Consider the following 21,963-nt stretch of genomic DNA (forward strand, 5'->3'; position numbering starts at 1 on the left):
AGCATACAGACTGTTCATCAGCTGTCCGGGTAGCTGGTCTCAGATGATCCCGCAGCCGGGAAGAAGCCAGATGTGGAGATTCTGTGCTGGCATGGTTACACGTGGCCTGCGGTTGTAAGGCTGGTTGGACATACTGCCAAATTCTCAAAAACAAGGTTGGAGGTGGCTTATGGTAGAGAAATTAACAGTAAATTCTCCGGCAACAGCTCTGGTGGACTCTCCTGCAGTCAGCATGCCAATTACCCGCTCCCTCAAGTTGAGACGTCTGTGGTAGGGATTAATATTTTCCAGAAAACCTACCAAGTTTCAATACTGGGAATAATTCTTATTTATCACGACAGTCCTGGGAAATACCGCAAAAAATTGCAAGTGACCATTTAAAACCAAGGTATGGTCACTCGGGTTCTCCCAAAATAAGATTGTCGGTGAGCCGTATTGCCATCTTGGCTGTGCCACTATGTAAAGATTTCAGTGAAACTGATATTTAGTAATGAGAGTGACGTTTAGCACCAATTATATTGTTGTGAATTGCAAAACAGGCCGTTCAAAATTCCGAGCTTTATCATGTTCCTCAATTAATATGGCGCATTTCACCAGTAAGCCTGGCTATCTCTACACAGAGTGCCCTCAGGAAGCACAGTGCGCATCCCTAGTAGGCCATGAGCTTTATCGAATCATACAAACCTTGTAACGGCAGTCAAACAAAAGTCAAATGACCAAAGTTAGCTTGCTAGATAACCTTCAATGAATGACTGAATATATTCTATTTGGCACAATTGAGATAATGATGGCAGCGCATCCAGCTGAAGAACAACGGTTAGATAAGAGGAAATTGTTTAAATATCAAGGTATCTTAACTAGAGGTCGACCGATTTTTATGATTTTTCGCACCGATACAGATTATTGGAGGACCAAAAAAAGCAGATACCGATTAATTGGGCTATTTATTTATATATTTATAATAATGACAATTACAACAATACTGAATGAACACTTTTATTTTCACTTAATATAATACGTAAATCAAATCAATTTAAATAACAAATTAAACCTGTTCAACATAATGCAAAAACTGTTGCAATAGAAAGTAAAAGTGCAATATGTGCCATGTAAAAAAGCTAACGTTTAAGTTCCTCGCTCAGAACATGAGAACATATGAAAGCTGGTGGTTCCTTTTAACATGAGACTTAAATATTCCAAGGTAATAGGTTTTAGGTTGTAGTTAATATAGTATTTATAGGACTATTTCTCTCTACCATATGTATTCCATATTCCTTTGACTATTGGATGTTCTTATAGGGACTTTAGTATTGCCAGTGTAACTGTATAGCTTCCGTCCCTCTCCTCGCTCCTACTTGGGCTCGAACCAGGAACACATCGACAACCGCCACACTCGAAGCAGCATGGTGGTTCCTTTTAACATGAGTCTTCAATATTCCCAGTTAAGAAGTTTTAGGTTGTAGTTATAATAGGAATTATAGGACAATTTCACTCTATACCATTTGTATTTCATATACCTTTGACTATTGGATGTTCTTACAGGCACTATAGAATTGCCAGGCTAATCTCTGGAGTTGATAGGCTTGAAGTCATAAACAGCACTGTGCTTGAAGCATTGCGAAGAGCTGCTGGCAAATGCAGGAAAGTGCTGTTTGAATGAATGCTTACGAGCCTGCTGCTGCCTACCACCGCTTAGTCAGACTGCTCTATCAAATCATAGACTTAATTATAACATAATAACACACAGAAATACGAGGCTTAGTTCATTAATATGGTCAAATACGGAAAGTATCATTTCGAAAACAAAACATTTTATTCTTTCAGTGAAATATGTAACCGTTACATATTTTATCGAACGGGTGGCATCCCTAAGTCTAAATATTGCTGTTACATTGTACAGCCTTCAATGTTATGTCATAATTATGTAAAATTCTGGCAAATTAATTCTGGTCTTTTGTTAGGAAGAAATGGTCTTCACGCAGTTCGCAATGAGCCAGGCAGCCCAAACTGCCAGGTGACCACACACATTAGTATAAAGGTTGCATATATATATATATATATCTCATTTAGCAGATGACTGGGGGTATCAAGTATAAGCAAGAATTTGACACATGCCTTCAATTGCATTAGCTTACTTTATTCCAATATTTTCATTATTCAGTTGATCATAACTAAGGTGAGTTTTCCCTCTCTTCTGTGCTTTTTCTTGGCCCAATAGCTGTTTCCTCGTCTCCTCAATCCACTGCCAACCGACTCCACCGCGTTGTCCTCAACGAGTTAAAATCTATATAACCTACTGTTTTCAAATCAAATTTTATTTGTCACATGCGCTGAATAAAATGGGTGTAGACATGTACCATGAAATGCTTATTTACAAGCCCTTAACCAACAATGCAGTTCAAGGAATAGAGTTTAAAAAATATTGGAGAAAAAAAAAAAATCAAGACAAGAAAATGACACAACAATACGAGGCGATATAAAGGGGGTACCAGTACCGAGTCAAGGTGTGGGGGTACATGTTAGTCGAGGTAATTTGTAAAGTGACTATGCATAGATTATAAACAGCGAGTAGCAAAAGGGGGGTCAATGTAAATGGTCCAGGTGGCCATTTGATTAATTGTTCAGCAGTCTTAATAAATTAAATTTTTCGGGTTGGGGCTCATTTTAATTTCTGTGATGTCGGACCAGACCTGGGCTCGGGCTTTAGTTCTGATGTGAAATTTAATCTGCATTCGGACTGGCAGTGTCAATTATGCGTGTGCTTTGTATGAAGTAAATATGCTAGGCTAAAGGCTTCCATGTGACAACCTGTTTGGATAATGTGCAATTTTATTTTTGGCCAATCTAATGCTGCACATGTGTATTTTGTAGAATTGCGTTAGAAAATGTCGTAATTTCCCAGGTCTTGTCATTTCATTTTTCGGGAAATGTGAAATGATCCCGGTTAACCGTGTTGATCCCTGTTCTGTAACAGAACTGCACATTTTAGTGGCCTGTTAGTGTCCCCAGCACAAGGGCGGCAGCGTAGCCTAGTGATTAGAGCGTTGGACTAGTAACCGAACGATTGCAAGATCGAATCCCCGAGCCGACAAAGTACAAATCTGGCGTTCTGCCCCTGAACAGGCAGTTAACCCACTGTTTCTAGGCCATTGAATATAAAGGATTTGTTCTTAACTGCCTAGCTAAATAAAGGTAAAATAAATTTTAAAAAGGTGCACCTGTTTCATCAGCTTATTGATATGCCGCACCTGTCGGGTGGATGGATTATCTTGGCAAAGGAGAAATGCTCACTAATAGGGATGAAAACAAATTTGTGCACAAAATGAGAATTTATTTTCTGCGCATGGAAAATTTTGGGGATCTTTCATTTCAACTCATGAAACATGGGACTTTACATGTTGCGATTTATATTTTTGTTCAGTGTAATTCCTTTTCTTAACCACACAACCATTTTCTCTAATCATTTGACCCCTCCCCCTACTTCCCTCCCTCCTCCTCTCCAGGTCTTAATCACAGAACATGGAGACCTGGGCAACGGCAGGGTCCTGGACCCTAAAAACAAGATCTCCTTTAAGTTTGACCATCTGAGGAAGGAGGCCAGCGACCCACAGCCACACGATTTGGACGGAGCAATGGAGGGCTGGAGGAGTGCTGTGGACGATGCTGTCCGGGCCTACGTCAAGGAGCACTACCCCAACGGAGTCTGCACTGTACGTTTGGGCTGCATAACACCTTTTTCTTGGCTGGTCCTGCACTGTTGAATTTGTCATTAGATCATGTAGCTAATATTATGTGATAACGGAGTTCACTGAAAATATGTGTCGCTTCTCCCCTTAGATTTACGGCAAAACCATTGATGGACATCAAACCATCATCGTGTGTATCGAGTGTCATCAGTTTCAACCAAAAAACTTTTGGTATGTATGGATTTTTGGAATCAAACATGCGGGGATGAAGTACATTTGTAGTTTAGGTTTCTAATCGTTTACAATGCCTTTGGAAAGTATTCAGCCTCGAAATTGAGCTCAGGTGCATCCTGTTTCCATTGATCATCCTTGAGATGTTTCTATAACTTGATTGTTGTCCACCTGTGGTAAATTCAATTGATTGGACATGATTTGGAAAGGTACACACCTGTCTGTATCAGGTCCCACAGTTGACAGTGCATGTCAGAGCAAAAAACCAAGCCATGAGGTTGAAGGAATTGTCCGTAGAGCTCCGAGACAGGATTGTGTTGAGGCACAGATCTGGGGAAATGTACCAAAAAATGTCTGCAGCATTGAAGGTCCCCAAGAACATAGTGGCCTCCATCATTCTTAAATGGAGGAAGTTTGGAACCACCGAGACTCTTCCTAGAGCTGGCCGCCTGGCCAAACTGTGCAATCAGGGGAGAAGGGCCTTGGTCAGAGAGTTGACCAGGAACCTGATGGTCACTCTGACAGAGCTCCAGAGTTCCTCTGTGGAGATGGGAGAACCTTTCAGAAGGACAACCATCTCTGCAGTACTCCAACCAATCAGGCATTTATGGTAGATGGAAGCCACTCCTCAATAAAAGGCACATGATTGCCTGCTTGGAGTTAGCCAAAAGGACTCTCAGGCCATGAGAAACAAGATCCTCTGGTCTGATGAAACCAAGATTGACCTCTTTGGCCAGAAAGCCAAGTGTCACATTTGGAGGCAACCTGGCACCATCCCTATGGTGAGGCATGGCCGTGGCAGCATCATGCTGTGGGGATGTTTTTTAGTGGCAGGGACTGGGAGACTAGTCAGGATCGAGGGTAAGATGAACGGAGCAAAGTACAGAGAGATCCTTAAGTAAAACCTGCTGCAGAGTGCTCAGGACCTCCGACTACGAAGGTTCACCTTCCAACAGGACAATGACTCTAAGCACACAGCCAAGTGGATGCAGGAGTGGCTTCGGGACAAGTCTCTAAATGTTCTTGAGTGGCCTAACCAGTGCCTGGACTTGAACCCGATCAAACATCTCTGGAGAGACCTGAAAATAACTGTGACGCTCCGCATCCAATCTGACATGGCTTGAGAGGATCTGCAGAGAAGTATGGGAGAAACTCACCAAATACAGGTGTGCCAAGCTTGTAGCTTCATACCCAAGAAGACTAAAGGCTGTAATCGCTTAATACATTTTAGAGTAGGGCTGTAACGTAACAAAATGTGGATAAAGTCCCAAATATACTGTAAATGGTTTCTAAATCTCTCCAGGCAGAATCAAAGTATGTTTAGCCTGTGAACCATCAATTGTCTGGTTTACACTCTAAACACTGTTTCAACACTAAGCTTGCTTTGTTTGGTACTTAGCTAACCGCTGCCTGTTGGTTTAGAGATCAGTGGCCCCCCATTACCTTGTTGAGCCAGCGCTGATCCGGTTAATTTAATTGGATAAGGGCTGTGGCAATCCTCTTTGTGGTTGGGCTTTTACTGGGCTTAAGGCTCCTTGAGTATAAAGATCTGATTTCCGCTGAGGAAAGACTTGGCTGTGTCGTGGAGGTAGAGGGAGACAACGCTAAATTCACAGACGCACTTTGTACGAGCTTGTGGATGTAAAAAATGTTGCGTCTTTTCTCTCTCTTTGTAAAGGAATGGACGTTGGAGGTCAGAGTGGAAATTCACCATCGGATCCTCCACTACTCAAGTGGCCGGAATAATGAAAATCCAGGTGTGTGTGTCTGCGTATTTTATACAGAGCCTTCAAAGTACTCACACCCCTTTACTTTTGCCACGTGTTGTTGTGTTACAGCCTGAATTTTAAAATGGATTCAATTGAGATTTTGTGTCACTGGCCTACACCGGTGGCGGTCGTGCCATTTTAAGATGAGGGAAGACCAGTTTCTATCATTCTAGTCATTTTATCCCCGTTTTCATTCCGTTTGCTTCCGTTCAACCTTTTCTGGATAGGACCCTTCATTTGAATTTCCGCCTAAAATGACACTCAAATCTAGCTGCCTGTTGCTCAGGACCTTGAAGCAAGGATATGCATATTATTGATACTATTTGAAAGGAAACACTTTGAAGTTTGTGGAAATGTGAAATTAATGTAGGAGAATGTAACACAATAGATCTGGTAAAAGATAATACAAACAAACAAAAACAATTGTATTTTTGTTGCATCTTTGAAATGCAAAAGAAAGGCCATACATTGAGAGAGGAAGCTGAGGATAATTTAGGTGTTGTCCACAAGAGGGCAACAGTGTGTGTAAAGTTTTAGACTGATACATTTCAAGAATTAGAGAGCTACATAATATTTAGTATGAGTCTCCCAGGTGTCCCTCACTACTTTGCCCAAATGTACCCAAGATGCCAAATTAGTCAATTGATACATTTTCAAGTACATAACTATAGAGAATATACAAAAATGCTATGGTAATAAATAAAAAAATAGAAATTTACACACTCCCAGGAATACATGATGGCTCATTAGCTTCCCTACATAAAAGGTACTAACGAGATGCCACCGAGAAAGCTGATCCAACGCCTCCCGACACAGAAGTGATCTATTTAAGATAAGGGCCAAGTTAGCAGACTAGCAGACAACACTGATCTAATGACATAAGTGCACATTCCACAAACCACACATGAAGTAAAAAAATAATAATATAATAATAATAATATATGCCATTTAGCTGACGCTTTTATCCAAAGCGACTTACAGTCATGTGTGCATACATTCTACGTATGGGTGGTCCCGGGAATCGAACCCACTACCCTGGCGTTACAAGCGCCATGCTCTACCAACTGAGCCACAGAAGGACCAAAAAACAAACTATTTAAAATTAGAGCATTCCGTACACCCACAGTCCTCTACACCAGATTGTGCTGCTGATGCCGAGTCCAATAGCAGTCTCTTTCTGCTGTGAAGCAGAGGGTAACAGCACAAGTAGTGCACGTGATGGAAGATTTCGTGTGGCACAGAGTACAACACATCCCTGCTGTGCTGTTTTGGTCATGAGGCACATTCAGGTCTGCAGTTATGTATTTTGGCCTGGTGTGGGTGTGGAGCCAGAGCCAGAGACGGCAGCAGGTGTCAGACTGGAGGAACCAGTTCCTAAATTTGAACGAGTGGGAGATGGAGGACTTGAATGTGGTCTCTTTGGAGTTGACTCCGGGGTCATCTGAGTCTCTGCCACTATTCATGAAAGTAGCCACCCTTTGCACACTCTTGGCATTCTCTCAACCAGCTTCATGAGGAATGCTTTTCCAACAGTCTTGAGGGAGTTCCCACATATGATGAGCACTTGTTGGCTGCTTTTCCTTCACTCTGCAGTCCAATTCATCCCAAACCACCTAATTGCGTTGAGGTCGGGTGATTGTGGAGGCCATGTCATCTGATGCAGCACTCATCACTCTCCTTGGTCAAATAGCCCTTGTACAGCGTCAAGGTTTTGTTTTGAATCAATGTTCTGTTGTTAAATGATAGTCCCACTAAGCCCAAACCACGTGGGATGGCATATGACTGCAGAATTCTGTGGTAGCCATGCTGGTTAAGTGTGCCTTGAATTCTAAATAAATCACCAACAGTGTCACCAGCAAAACACCATCACACCACCTCCTCCATGCTTCACGGTGGGAACCACACATGCAGAGATAATCCGTTCACCTACTCAAAACTTTGGACTCATCAGACCAAAGGACAGATTTCCACCTGTCTAATGTCCATTGCGCATGTGTCTCTTCTTATTATTGGTGTCCTTTAGTAGTGGTTTCTTTGCAGCAATTTGACTATAAAGGCCTGACTCACACAGTCTCCTCTGAACAGTTGATATTGAGATGTCTGTTACTTGAACTCTGAAGCATTTAGTTGTGCTACAGTTTCTGAGGCTGGTAACTCTAATGAACTTATCCTCGGCAGCAGAGGTAACTCTGGGTCTTCCTTTCCTGTGGAGGTCCTCATGAGAGCCAGTTTCATCATAGCGCTTGATGGTTTTTGCGACTGCACTTGAAGAAACTTCCGAAGTTCTTGAAATGTTCTGCATTGACTGACTTTCATGTCTCAAAGTAATGATGGACTGTCGTTTCTTTGCTTATTTCAGCTGTTCTTGCTATAATATGGACTTGTTGTTTTACAAAATAGGGCCTTCTGTATACCACCCCTACCTTGTCACAACGCAACTGACTGGCTCAAACGCATTTTGGTTAAAAAATAAAGAAAATCCCCTTGAATGAGTAGGTGTCTCCAAACTTTTGACTGGTAGTGTATGTGTGTGTTGTTCGAGCAGTACCACACACAAAAAACGCAGGCGACCAACAGCCTAACTACCAAACAATCTACCATTTGACTAATTGGTGGCAGCCCTAGTGGAAGCCCATTTAGGACATCGATCCTAAACAGTTTATCCCACAAGGATGCAACCAGTCTGTATGGCACCTTTAATATATTGTCCATTTAATAGCTAAGTCATCAATGTTTAAATGTCTTTGAACATGGGCAATATGATGAAACTGAAGTCCAATGTTCAGCAATAATAATAATAATAATAATGGTGTTCCTTTTACCCAATTTGGTTTCCTCATCGTTGTCTTATGCTGAGGGCATCGTTACAGCCATATGCTAGGCTGCGTGGATAGCGTACCTGGAATATTGAGGCAGCAAAATTGTGGTTAGACTAGATCTGTCACCTCGTCCTTTTTGTGTGTTGTACTTGATGTGCTTATCAAAGAAGTCTTGAGCCTCCTTGGCAGTGGAAAACGTGTGTGTTGTGTTTCTGGAAGGTAAAGTCGAGTTTTGCCGGGTGGATGAAGCCGCGTCTCAGGTGTAGCTTGCGTGGCTGGGATTTTACTTTGTTGTAGGTCGCCCTCTGTTTGAGCAGTTCTGCACTCCGATCTGGGTAGATATTGATCCTCTTCTCTGCATAGATCAGAGCCCAAATTGTTCGCTGCGAGGCAGTTTGACTTCAGAACTGTGGAGACGTACAATCATACACCGAAATACGTTCTGGAGAGGACCCTTATGGTGTGCAATGTTTCTAGCTTAGTGTGCTCTGTTTCCAGGTCATGGAGTCGCCCCTCTGTCATATTTGTCACTGTCTCCAAACTTTCCAGTTTTAGTTGAGTATGTATCCACTTTAGAAGTGAGCAGAAGTCTGTTATTTTGCTAAAGAAAAGCCATGGGAAAGCCACCCGTTTCCTGCATGCCAACCGAAACTGGAAGGTAATGGACTACAGTGGAATTATGTTTTGATAAATTAATAAAAAATGTCAAGCTGAAATGTCTTGAATCAAACAAATATTCAACCCCTTTGTTATGGCAAGCTTAAACAAGTCACAATATTGCAATATAGTGTTTAACATGATTTTTTTTAATGACTACTTTATCTCTGTATCCTACACATACAATTATCTGTCATGTCGAGCAGTGAATTTCAACCACAGATTGAACCACAAAGACCAGGGAGGTTTTCCAATGCCTCACAAAGAAGGACACCTATTGGTAAAAGTATGAAAAGCAGATGTTGATTATCCCTTTGATTACACTTTGGAGGGTGTATCAATACACCTAGTCACTACAAAGATACAGTCATTGTTCCTAACTCAGTTTACATTTACATTACATTTAAGTCATTTAGCAGACGCTCTTATCCAGAGCGACTTACAAATTGGTGCATACACCTTATGACAACCAGTGGAACAGCCACTTGCATCTAAATCTTGTTGGGGGAGAAGGATTACCTACCCTTACTTACCCTATCCTAGGTATTCCTTGAAGAGGTGGGGTTTCAGGTGTCTCCGGAAGGTGGTGATTGACTCCGCTGTCCTGGCGTCGTGAGGGAGTTTGTTCCACCATTGGGGGCCAGAGCAGCGAACAGTTTTGACTGGGCTGAGCGGGAACTGTACTTCCTCAGTGGTAGGGAGGCGAGCAGGCCAGAGGTGGATGAACGCAGTGCCCTTGTTTGGGTGTAGGGCCTGATCAGAGCCTGGAGGTACTGAGGTGCCGTTCCCCTCACAGCTCCGTGGCGAGCACCATGGTCTTGTAGCGGATGCGAGCTTCAACTGGAAGCCAGTGGAGAGAGCGGAGGAGCGGGGTGACGTGAGAGAACTTGGGAAGGTTGAACACCAGACGGGCTGCGGCGTTCTGGATGAGTTGTAGGGGTTTAATGGCACAGGCAGGGAGCCCAGCCAACAGCGAGTTGCAGTAATCAAGACGGGAGATGACAAGTGCCTGGATTAGGACCTGCGCCGCTTCCTGTGTGAGGCAGGGTCGTACTCTGCGGATGTTGTAGAGCATGAACCTACAGGAACGGGACACCGCCTTGATGTTAGTTGAGAACGTCAGGGTGTTGTCCAGGATCACGCCAAGGTTCTTAGCGCTCTGGGAGGAGGACACAATGGAGTTGTCAACCGTGATGGCGAGATCATGGAACGGGCAGTCCTTCCCCGGGAGGAAGAGGAGCTCCGTCTTGCTGAGGTTCAGCTTGAGGTGGTGATCCGTCATCCACACTGATATGTCTGCCAGACATGCAGAGATGCGATTCGCCACCTGGTCATCAGAAGGGGGAAAGGAGAAGATTAATTGTGTGTCGTCTGCATAGCAATGATAGGAGAGACCATGTGAGGTTATGACAGAGCCAAGTGACTTGGTGTATAGCGAGAATAAGAGAGGGCCTAGAACAGAGCCCTGGGGGACACCAGTTGCCTTTAAAGGAAGGAAACCACTCAGGGATTTCACCATGAGGCCAATGGTGACATAAAAATAGTTTAATGACTGTGATATGAGAACTGAGGATGGATCAACAACTTTGTAGTTTCTGCACAATACTAACCTAATTGACAGAGTGAAAAGGAAGCCTGTACAGCAGGTTTGCTCAACTCGCGGCCCTGCCCGCAGGCCAAATGGTTTTATTTGTCCCCCCAAGTTTTCAAAACAAAAACAAAGCAGTTTATTGGACATAAGACTATATAAAAAAAAAAACAGGAAGTCAGTATTCATGCGCATAGAGAGACACATGATCGTAAACAAATGTGAGCAAGATTTGAAATGATTGCTTTAGTCTATATCGGTTTGGGTTTCTTGCAGTCAATTTGTAGTCTACAAATTATTGGTAGATCATTTATGCGGAACATTAGATCACTTATGTTCCGCATAAGAAGAAATCCTCCCACGGCTAAATCTAGTTGATGATCCCTGCTGAACAGAATAAGAAATATTCCAAAATATGCATCCTGTTTGCAACATGCCACTAAAGTAATACTGTAAAAAATGGGTCAAATCAATTCACTCTTTGTCCTGAATATGTCGGGGGTAAATCCAACACATCACTGTGTACAACTCTTCATATTTTCCAGCATGGTATTGGCTGCATCATGTTATGGGTATGCTTGTCATTGACAAGGACTAGGGAGTTTTTTTTAGGATAAAAATAAATGGAATAGAGCTAAGCACAGGCAAAATCCTAGAGGAAAACCTAGTTCAGTCTGCTTTCCAATAGAGACAGGGAGACGCATTCACCTTTCAACAGGTGAATAGCCTAAAACACAAGGCCAAATAAACACTGAAGTTGCTTACCAAGATGACCTTGAATATTCATGGTTGGCCTCGTTACAGTTTTGACTTAAATTGGCCTGAAACCTATGGCAAGACTTAAATGTCTGTCTGGCAATGATCAACAACGAACTTGACAAGAGGTGATTATTTGTTTTTAAAATGTGCAAATATTGTACAGTCCAGGTGCGCAAAGCTCTTAGAGACTTACCCAGAAAGACTGTAATCACTGTCAAGGGTGATTCTAACATGGGGTTTGAATATTTATGTAAGTGCGATATTTATGTATTTCATTTTCTATAAATTAGCCAAAAAAAATCAAAACATGTTTTCACTTTATCATTATGGGGAATTGTGTGTGTGGATGGGCGAGGGGGAAAAAATCTATTTGATCCCTTTTGGTTGTAACTCCACAAAATGTGGACTAAGTCGAGAGGTATGAATACTTTCTGAAGGCACGGTATGTGTGTATACATTTGGGCATGGTTACATTTAGGATCATCACACACTACTCTGGGCTCCCGAGTGACTCAGCATCTCAGTGCTAGAGGTGTCGCAACAGACCTTGGTTCGATTCCAGCCTGTGTCATTACTGGCTGTGATTGGGAGTCCCATAGGTCGGCGCACAATTGGCCCAGCGTCGTAAGGGTTTAGCCAGGGTAGGCCGTCATTGTAAATAAGAATTTGTTCTTAAATCAAATCACATTTATTTATATAGCCCTTCGTACATCAGCTGAGATCTCAAAGTGCTGTACAGAAAACCAGTCTAAAACCCCAAACAGCAAGCAATGCTGGTGTAGAAGCACGGTGGCTAGGAAAAACTCCCTAGAAAAGCCAAAACTTAGGAAGAAACCTAGAGAGGAACCAGGCTATGTGGGGTGGCCAGTCCTCTTCTGGCTGTGCCGGATGGAGATTATAACAGAACATGGCCAAGATGTTCAAATGTTCATAAATGACCAGCATGGTCAAATAATAATAAGGCAGAACAGTTGAAACTGGAGCAGCAGCACGGCCAGGTGGACTGAGGACAGCAAGGAGTCATCATGTCAGGTAGTCCTGGGGCATGGTCCTAGGGCTCAGGTCCTCCGAGAGAGAGAAAGAAAGAGAGAATTAGAGAAAGCACACTTAAATTCACACAGGACACCGAATAGGACAGGAGAAGTAATCCAGATATAACAAACTGACCCTAGCCCCCCGACACAAACTACTGCAGCATAAATACTGGAGGCTGAGACAGGAGGGGTAAGGAGACACTGTGGCCCCATCCGAGGACACTCCCAGAAAGGGCCAAACAGGAATGATATAACCCCACCCACTTTGCCAAAGCACAGCCCCTACAAAACTAGAGGGATATCTTCAACCACCAATTTACCATCCTGAGACAAGGCTGAGTATAGCCCACAAATATCTCCGCCATGGCACAACCCAAGGGGGGGGCGCCAACCCAGACAGGATGACCACATTTGATTTTTTTAACTGACTGGCCTAGTTAAATACAGGTTAAAACATTTTTTTTACTCTGTCTGGTTGTAGGTTCATTACTATGAAGACGGCAACGTTCAGCTGGTCAGCCACAAAGAGGTCCAGGAATCCATGTCCATATCTGTGAGTGATTTATTAAATAGAATACATGTGGAACAACCCCCATTGAAAACATTCACAGAAATGAATTCCTCTGCTGTAAAGTATTTGGGTCAGGTATGTCATTTTTATTCTCATTACTTGGACATCTCTTGTTTCACCTCCCGATTTCCACTCTGTTCCCCTCCGCCAGAACGAAGCTGCAACTGCAAAGGAGTTCATCAAGATCATGGAGGCTGCGGAGAACGACTACCAGGTGTGTGTGGGATTAGGAATGGGAATTGTTTGATATGGGCACATACAGGTAACTGCCAAAATAAAGGAAAAGCTGACATAAAGTGTCTTAATAGGACGTTGGACCGCTACAAGTGCCTGGAACTCTTGGAGGGATGCAACATCATTCTTCCACGAGAAATGTGGTGTTTTGTTGATGGTGGTAGAAAACGCTGTCTCAAGCGCCACTCCAGAATCTCCCCTAAGTTTTCAATCGGGTTGAGATCTGGTGTCTGAGATGGCCATGGCATATGGTTTAAATTTGTGAAAATCAGGCTTCTCTTTCACTGTGTAAGTTTATGTGCACACTAATAATTCGATATCAAACTGATTATGGCATTAGGCAGAGTATCGCATTAGTCATGTAAACACCTCACTCTGCTTATCGTAATCGGGCATACGGTCATTATCATAGTAAGCATAGGCCGATTTTAAAACGCCTGCTTTTCGGAGCAATATTTTGAAATAATTAGGACATGTAAACAGTTTAATCGGAGTTCCAGCTGTGTGTGTGTTATCTGCGCATGTGAAACTGCCTGGAAATTCTTTCATGATGGTTTTTCCCAAATAGTAAAAAAAAACATGCCCCATTCCGCAGGTTCAGGGTTAAAGGGTGGGATAATCCATGGTTTTCTTCTGAGCTGTCTTGTATTATTCACGACCGTAATCTAGCCTGGACTAAAAGCAAGGAAATCATGTTCTGATGCTGATTGGCTTATTTTTAGGCAGTTAAGAAACAAGTGTTATTTTCTTCTCAGGAAGGCCAAGTCTGAATATTTTATGTCTGTTACCACTGATAACCTGAATGACCCTAGAAGGTTTTGGAAGGCTATTAAGTCTATGTCTGGTAACAGTAATGTTAATGAATTAATGTCATGTGTATTGAAGGACTCTATTGCTATATATGACAACTGAAATGCTGAATTGTTTCGATGAGTACTTTGTATCATCTGGTAGGCTGTTTGATTCAGTGTCCTCTGTCTCTGTACAACCCTGTGTGGATGAACCAGTGAGAGCTGGTCAAACGTTTAGCTTTTTGCCATTCTCAGTGCAGGTGGTACATACAGCCCTGAAATCCTTAGATCAGAGAAAGCCTGCAGGTCCTGATATTTTGGATCCCTGCTTTTTAAATCTGGCAGCTGATTTTGTAGCTGAACCACTTAATTCTCTGTTCAATCTAACCCTGGAATGTAATGAAATTCCAAAGATCTGGAAATCGGCATTTGTCCTCCCACTTTTAAAAGGGAGAGATCCAACTCTTTTAAATAATTATAGGCCAATCTCAAAGCTGGCACCCCTGATGAAAACACTTGAAATCCTTGTAAGTGAACAACTAAAATAGTATTTATTTACTAACTCTATTTTATCAATGTACCAATCGGGCTTCAGGAAGAAGCATAGCACAATTACAGCAGCCATGAAGGGTTTAAATGATATCACTGAAGCCATTGACAAAAAACAGCACTGTGTCTCACTTTTTATTGATATCTAAGGCTTTTGATACAGTTGTTCATGCGATACTAAGGCAGAGATTTTCGAGTGTAGGTCTTTCGGAGCATGCAGTTGCATGGTTTTCTAACTATCTGTCTGATAGACCTCAGTGCACTCAATTTGATGGGCTTATGTCTGTTAAATTGTCTGTATTGAATGGTGTGCCTCAAGGCTCTGTACTTGGTCCTCTCTTATTCACTATTTATATAAATTATTTAGACAAAAATGTCCAAAATGCACAACTTAATTTTTATGCTGATGATACTGTTATTTACTGTTGTGCCTCGCCTCTTACAAAAGCTTCCCAGAACATGCAAACTGCTTTTTATACTGTTCAACATACCTTGTGTCAATTGAAGCTTATCCTCAATACTGACTAAACTAATGGTGTTTTCTAATGCAAGAAATAGACCTCTGAACCTTTCAACTGTTACTACCTGTCAGGGCAAGGAGATTGAGGTTGTAACCTCATATAAACATCTTGGAATTTTAATTGATGACGGCCTCTTTTAAATTGCATATTCAACAACTTGCAAAAAATTGAAGCTGAAATTTGGATTTTATTTTAAGAATAAGGCCCGTTTTTCTTTTGAAGCCAGAAGGAGGCTAGTATCAGCTACATTTATGCCTTTACTAGAATATGGGGATATTTTATATATCAATGCTTCCACTCAGTGTTTGAGATCAATTGAAACTCTTTACCCTGGCACTTTGAGATTTATTTTAAACTGCAACACCCTTACGCACCACTGCACTTTGTATACCAGGGTTGTCTGTAATTATTTTGCAATGACTTGGTGCTGCCTATCTTGGCCAGGGTAGCTCTTAAAAAAACTGATTTTAATCTCAATGAGCCCTTCCTGGTTAAATAAAATAAATAAAAATGTGCTAGCACCGGTAGCGCAAGCCTCCCTCTTATGTGCGAGTGAAGTGAGTGCTGGAAAAACTGAAAGTATGCATCTTAGAAATAATTGTCCGAACTCAGAATCAAATGGGTTATCAAAAATAACATGGTTACTGTGGTAGAATGTTTATTTTAATGTCCATTTGCATCATTTTGGTTGGTCAAGAGCAATTCTCTATCCGGATATCATTATTTATTTTTAGAAATATTATTCTAATAGGCATTTCAGTACAATAATTTATATCTCTACTGTGACACCCCAAAGCCCTCCCTAATTCCGCCCTCCTCTTTCCCCGTCAGACCGCCATCAACGAGAATTACCAGACCATGTCGGACACTACCTTCAAAGCCTTACGCCGCCAGCTTCCTGTGACGCGCACCAAGATCGACTGGAACAAGATCCTGAGCTACAAGATCGGCAAGGAGATGCAGAACGCTTAAAACAAACAAAACAGAAAAGCCCAGCTTTGCATGGCTGGATTATTGTATCGTCTTTGTACAAATTAGATAAATGGGAGCGGAAACATGTTTGGTCTTACGGACAAAATATCAAACATTATTACACTTATTAAGATGTCTACTTTTATTAATGCTTTTATACAGACACAGTTAAAAAGATAATCTGTATAATACATAGATGATAAAGTAAATAATCATATTATTGGCCAAATAGGATGTGTTTCCTAGAAGAGGGGTGGTGGAGCTTCCTTCATATGCAAACCTGACAACCTGATATACATTTTGTGACAATGTTGTGTCTATTTATGATTATGGTAGTTAGACCACACCTTTGACCCTAGAAAGACTATACCAATTGCAATGATGAAATTATTATTGAGGAATCTGTCTGTGTATACATTTAGATTAGGACTTTATTGGCTAATGCAGGAAAATAATCCTGTAGTGTAAGAGTCCTTCCGTTGTTTTCAATGGCTTGTACTTTTATGACATCAGAATGACGTCTTTTATACGAACGGTTTGTCACTTTTGTCATTTTCGACCACTCGATGTTCTTCTTGGTCCCCTTATTGGTTCTCCCCACACCGTTTACCCCAGACCGTATGTTAAAATCTCCAGTTTGTGACCGTCCAAGCTAAACTGCAGCTAAACTCATCGATTTCTGAATTGAACTTTCATGACACTGTGAAAGTATGGTTCCTATAATACCCTAACAAGCTCAATTATTAAAAACCCTTTAATTGCTACCAAATGTGGATTAAAATGTTCAATTCAATTTACAATTAAATTAAACAAGTATGTCTTATTTTGAATTAGGACCGACCTGACTGTATTATAACATGGCACATTGTAATATATACCTGTATTAAATATCCTTGTCCTTCGGTTTGGTGATTTATTTCCTTGAGATTGAATTACAATTAATCACAACATTGTTGCATTAATTTACACATCTTTCTATTTAGTGTCTCACTCAATTTTGACCTTTGATGGGGTTTCTGTTATAGGGTTTAATGTTAAACACTACTTTTACATTTGCAGAAACCTGATCCAGGTCGGATTAGTCTCAGATTGCTACAAATGTGGAAATGGTGTTAAACCTATCGATATGAATTACCAATCTGATCACCCCAGTTGACCTAAAGGCATGAGACATTTAGAATTTTTTGAGAAACACTTAAAACACTGCGCAACAGGAATACATCAGGATATAATGTGATGCCTAAGACTAATTTTACTTGCAGTCATTAGCGGCCGTTAGATTCTATGTTCTTTCTTCCTTTTTTTGTGTGTCAGAATACAACAGGATATAATGACAACTAAATAAAATGTCTTGCATGTAATGGACTTTTTTTTTCAAGGACTGGTCATGCGATATATTTAGGTTATATTTTTTCAACAAAACAATTGAGCAATTGAATCCAATAAACTGAGCAGGCTGGGCTGACAAGTTTATAACCTTGCTAGGACTTTCTAATATCAGTATGCATTTATAAGATTGTGCTGTTATTATTTCTATTAATATTCCTAGTACAATTTTTTTTCTGATTTTTACATGTTATTTGGCAAATTCTCAAGCATCCTCAGATATTTATGTTATCATGGGACTGCCCATATTTCCCTCTGGCCAATGCCAATTGTCGGCCAAGGTTTTGCCTTAGGATGTAAAGGTGCGTCATGAATCAGGGAGATGGTCTTCGTGACAGCAGACCTAGATATGGGGAGAGGTTTTAGTCGGTGGAATATTAGGACAATTGGAGGTTTACAGAGTTGCAGCTACAGTATACTTAACAGTGCAAATTATGGTACAACTAAACTGGTACAGCAAAAAGAAATGCCCTCTCACTGTCAACTACGATTATATTCAGCAAACTTTACTTGTAAATATTTGAATGAATATAAGAATCAACAACTGAGACATAAACTGAACTAGTTCCATATGTGATTAACATAAATGGAATAATGTGTCCCTGAACAAAGGGGGTGCCAAAATCAAAAGTGACAGTCAGTATCTGGTGTGGCCCCCAGCTGCGTTAAGTACTGCAGTGCATCTCCTCATGGACTGCACCAGATTTGCCAGTTCTTGCTGTGAGATGTTACCCCACTCTTCCACCAAGGCATCTGCAAGTTCCCGGAAATTTCTGGGGGGAATGGCCCTTGTCCTCACCCTCCGATCCAACAGGTCCCAGACGTGCTCAATGGGCTTGAGATCCGGGCTCTTCACTGGCCATGGCAGAACACTGACATTCCTGTCTTGCAGGAAATCACGCACAAAACGAGCAGTATGGCTGGTGGCATTGTCATGCTGGAGGGTCATATCAGGATGAGCCTGCAGGAAGGGTACCACATAAGGGAGGAGGATGTCTTCCCTGTAACGCACAGCATTGAGATTGCCTGCAATGACAACAAGCTCAGTCCGATGATGATGTGACACACAGCCCCAGACCATGACGGACCCTCCACCTCCAAATCGATCCCACTCCAGAGTACAGGCCTTGTGCATTCCTGGTGTAACTTGGGCAGTTGTTGTTGCCATCCTGTACCTGTCCCGCTGGTGTGATGTTCCAATGTACTGATCCTGTGCAGGTGTTACATGTGGTCTGCCACTGCGAGGACGATAAGCTGTCCGTCATGTCTCCCTGTAGCGCTGTCTTAGGCTTCTCACAGTACGGACATTGTAATTTATTGCCCTGGCCACATCTGCAGTCCTCATGCCTCCTTGCAGTATGCCTAAGGCACGTTCATGAAGATGAGCAGAGACCCAGGGTATATTTATTTTGGTGTTTTTCAGAGTCAGTAGAAAGCCCTCTTTAGTAGTGTCCTAAGTTTTCATAACTGTGACCTTAATTGCCTACCATCTGTAAGCTGTTAGTGTTTTAACGACCGTTCTACAGGTGTATGTTCATTAATTGTTCATGATTCATTGAACAAGCATGAGAAACAGTGTTTAAACCCTTTACAATGAAGTGAAGCTATTTGGATTTTTACAAATTATCTTTGAGAGACAGGATCCTCAAAAAGAGACGTTTCATCATCATGATGCCTTTTAATGGTAAGTTTACAAACATCGGTTGTGATAAGTAGAATTTAAACTTGAGAATCATTATGGTAAGTGGGGAAATAAGTATAGCAAATTATAATTGTAATGGCTTAGCATATCATAAAAAATGAAAACATGTATATGGCTCAAAGAGAAAGAATATAATATCTATTGTTTACAGGAAACTCATTCTATAAATATAGATGAGGTTGGGTGGAAAAAGGACTGGGTGGGAGAAATATATTTGTGTCATGGGCAAAGAAACTCAAAGGGTTGATTATACTAATTAATACAAATGTTGATCCAATTGTGCAAACAGATCTGCAAGGAAATTATTTTAAATATGTTATTGGACCAAAAACAGTTCTGGCTAATTAATCTATATGGGCCAAATAATAATGATCCACACTTTTTTGAAAATATATATATAATAATCTATTGAGATCACAAGCAATGAAATAATATATTATTATGGTGGAGGTACAGCAGATCCCCTTATTGTATGGGACACTTTCAAATGTACTTTGAGGCCATTCAATACAATAATCATCATTAAAACAAAAACAGTTTAGGTCAAAAGAGATTAGACTAATAAAGGAAATAGAAGTAGTAACAGCGCAGGTCGATGTTCATGGGAACTGTACTGTAGAAGCACAAAATAGTTTAGAGGAAAAACAAAAATAATTGGAGGTTCAAGAAGTGTAATGTATTACAAAAATAAAGCGAATTGGGTGGAAAATTGTGAAAAATGCACAACCTTTTTTAAAATCTTCAACATAGAAATTCTACCAAAAAGAATTCACAGAAACTCGTAACAAATGGTTATCCATGATTCACCAAATTATATTTTGAAAGAGGAAGCAAAATATTAAGCACATGTTTTCTTTTCAGTCTCCTCCATTTCCACTGAATCATGTTAACTGTAAGGATTTCTTTCCTAATAATAATCCAAAATGAACAAATTGTCAGAAAGCCCTGTGTGAAGGCAAATTTACAGAAGAGGAACTTTGAGGAAATAAAATATTTTCAGTCTGACAAAACACGGTATACCAGGGGAGGTATATCCAACCTTTTTTGATGCACTCAACTATCCATTATTAGCATGTTTTAATTACTCTCATACAAATGGTAGACTTCCAGGTACTGAATAAGGTCTGATTTCACTACTACTAAAACAGGTGGTTGTATAAAGATCCAGTCCATTTAAAAAACTGGAGGCCTCGAACACTTCAATGTTGCAATGTGAAAATCCTGGCGAAATGCATGTGAATAAAAAAGGTTTTACCAGATATTGTTCATCCATATCAGACTGATTTTTTACATGGACGATATATTGGAGATAATATACGACAATTACTTGAAACAATTTAACATTATGAAACATCGAAGATACCAGGTCTTCATAGCAGAAGACGGCGGTTGATAAAGTACGACTAGAATTTGTATTTTGCCTAAAATGTTGTATTTAATTAGGCAAGTCAGTTAAGAACACATTCTTATTTACAATGACGGCCTAGGAACAGTGGGTTAACTGCCTTGTTCAGGGGCAGAACGACAGATTTTTACCTTGTCAGCTCGGGAATTCGATTTAGCAACCTTTCGGTTACTGGCCCAACGCTCTAACCACTAGGCTACCTGCCACCTGGATTACTTTAATTTTGGTGAATCTCTTATACAATGGGTTAAAGTCAACCCCAGATGTTAAATACTAAATAATGGTTACTTCTTAGAATGTATTGAGCTTTTAAGAGGAGTAAAACAAGGCTGTGCGTTGTCTCCATATCTATTTATTATGGCCATTGAAATGTTAGCTTTAAAAATTAGACCCAACAAGAACATCAAGGGGTTACAAATCCTGTGGATAAAAACAAAAAGTGTCAATGTTTGCCGATGACTTTAGTTTTTTCTACAATCTGGATCCCTGCAGTCTCATTGAAGAGCTTGATCACTTTTCTAGCCTTTTTGGATTAAAAACTAATTATGACCAGTGTACCATATTACGTATTGTTAAAAAAACAGTGTTTACACTACCTTATAGTTTACCAGTAACATGGGCAGATAGTGAAGTAGACATACTTGGTATTCAAATCTCAAAAAATATAAATGAACTTACCACAATTAATTTCAATAGAAAGTTTTTAAAAATCATTTAAAAAAGATAATATTCTGCACCATGGAGAGGTACATACTTGTCTATTTATGGTAAAATCACATTGATTAACCCTTTGGTCCTATCACAGTTTACTTACTTACTAATGGCACTGCCTACTCGAAATGACTCATTTTTTAAATCATATGAGCAACAAAATATTTCATTTTATTTGGAATGCTAAGCCAGACAAAATTAAACATGCCTATTTATATAATGAATATGAGTGTGGGGGGCTAAAATGATTAAATATTAAAACTTTAAACCGCTCACTAAAAGCTTCACTCATACATAAATTATACTCGTGAAATGGATCTCCAGTAGATTATTAAGGCTCATCCTTTGTTCAAAAATGGCCATTTTGCCTTGAAAAAAGATGACAACTTCTCATTTCCAACTAATTGTAAATTACATTTTGTTTAAAGTATCGCCCTTTCTTGAACAAGCCTGTTAGAATTTGTTATACTCCAGAAAAGATAACAAATGTTATGGTTATATTTAAATATATACTGATAAATAAAAAACATTCTTTATGGATTTTTAAAAAAATGGTTTCATATTTGATAATGATATTA

General features: G+C 40.6%; 2 protein-coding genes across 3 annotated transcripts in view; both read left to right on the top strand.

The window, feature by feature from the left end:
* Positions 1-17,083, top strand: part of LOC118400970 (F-actin-capping protein subunit alpha-2-like) — an 80,964-nt gene extending 63,881 nt beyond the window's left edge. For both annotated transcript variants that reach the window (XM_035798030.2, XM_035798031.2), the window contains 6 exons: positions 3,504-3,710; positions 3,838-3,917; positions 5,596-5,674; positions 13,025-13,096; positions 13,266-13,328; positions 16,041-17,083. In XM_035798030.2, coding sequence (XP_035653923.1) covers positions 3,504-3,710; positions 3,838-3,917; positions 5,596-5,674; positions 13,025-13,096; positions 13,266-13,328; positions 16,041-16,181 — 642 coding nt within the window. In that variant the 3' untranslated portion in view covers positions 16,182-17,083. The remainder of the gene's footprint in view (positions 1-3,503; positions 3,711-3,837; positions 3,918-5,595; positions 5,675-13,024; positions 13,097-13,265; positions 13,329-16,040) is intronic.
* A 2,140-nt stretch (positions 17,084-19,223) lies between these two features.
* Positions 19,224-21,963, top strand: part of LOC118400973 (suppressor of tumorigenicity 7 protein homolog) — an 80,665-nt gene continuing 77,925 nt past the window's right edge. The window contains exon 1 of the mRNA XM_052474727.1: positions 19,224-19,251. Coding sequence (XP_052330687.1) covers positions 19,236-19,251 — 16 coding nt within the window. The 5' untranslated portion in view covers positions 19,224-19,235. The remainder of the gene's footprint in view (positions 19,252-21,963) is intronic.

This window comes from Oncorhynchus keta, chromosome 22, assembly GCF_023373465.1.
Source record: "Oncorhynchus keta strain PuntledgeMale-10-30-2019 chromosome 22, Oket_V2, whole genome shotgun sequence".
Lineage (NCBI taxonomy): Eukaryota > Metazoa > Chordata > Actinopteri > Salmoniformes > Salmonidae > Oncorhynchus > Oncorhynchus keta.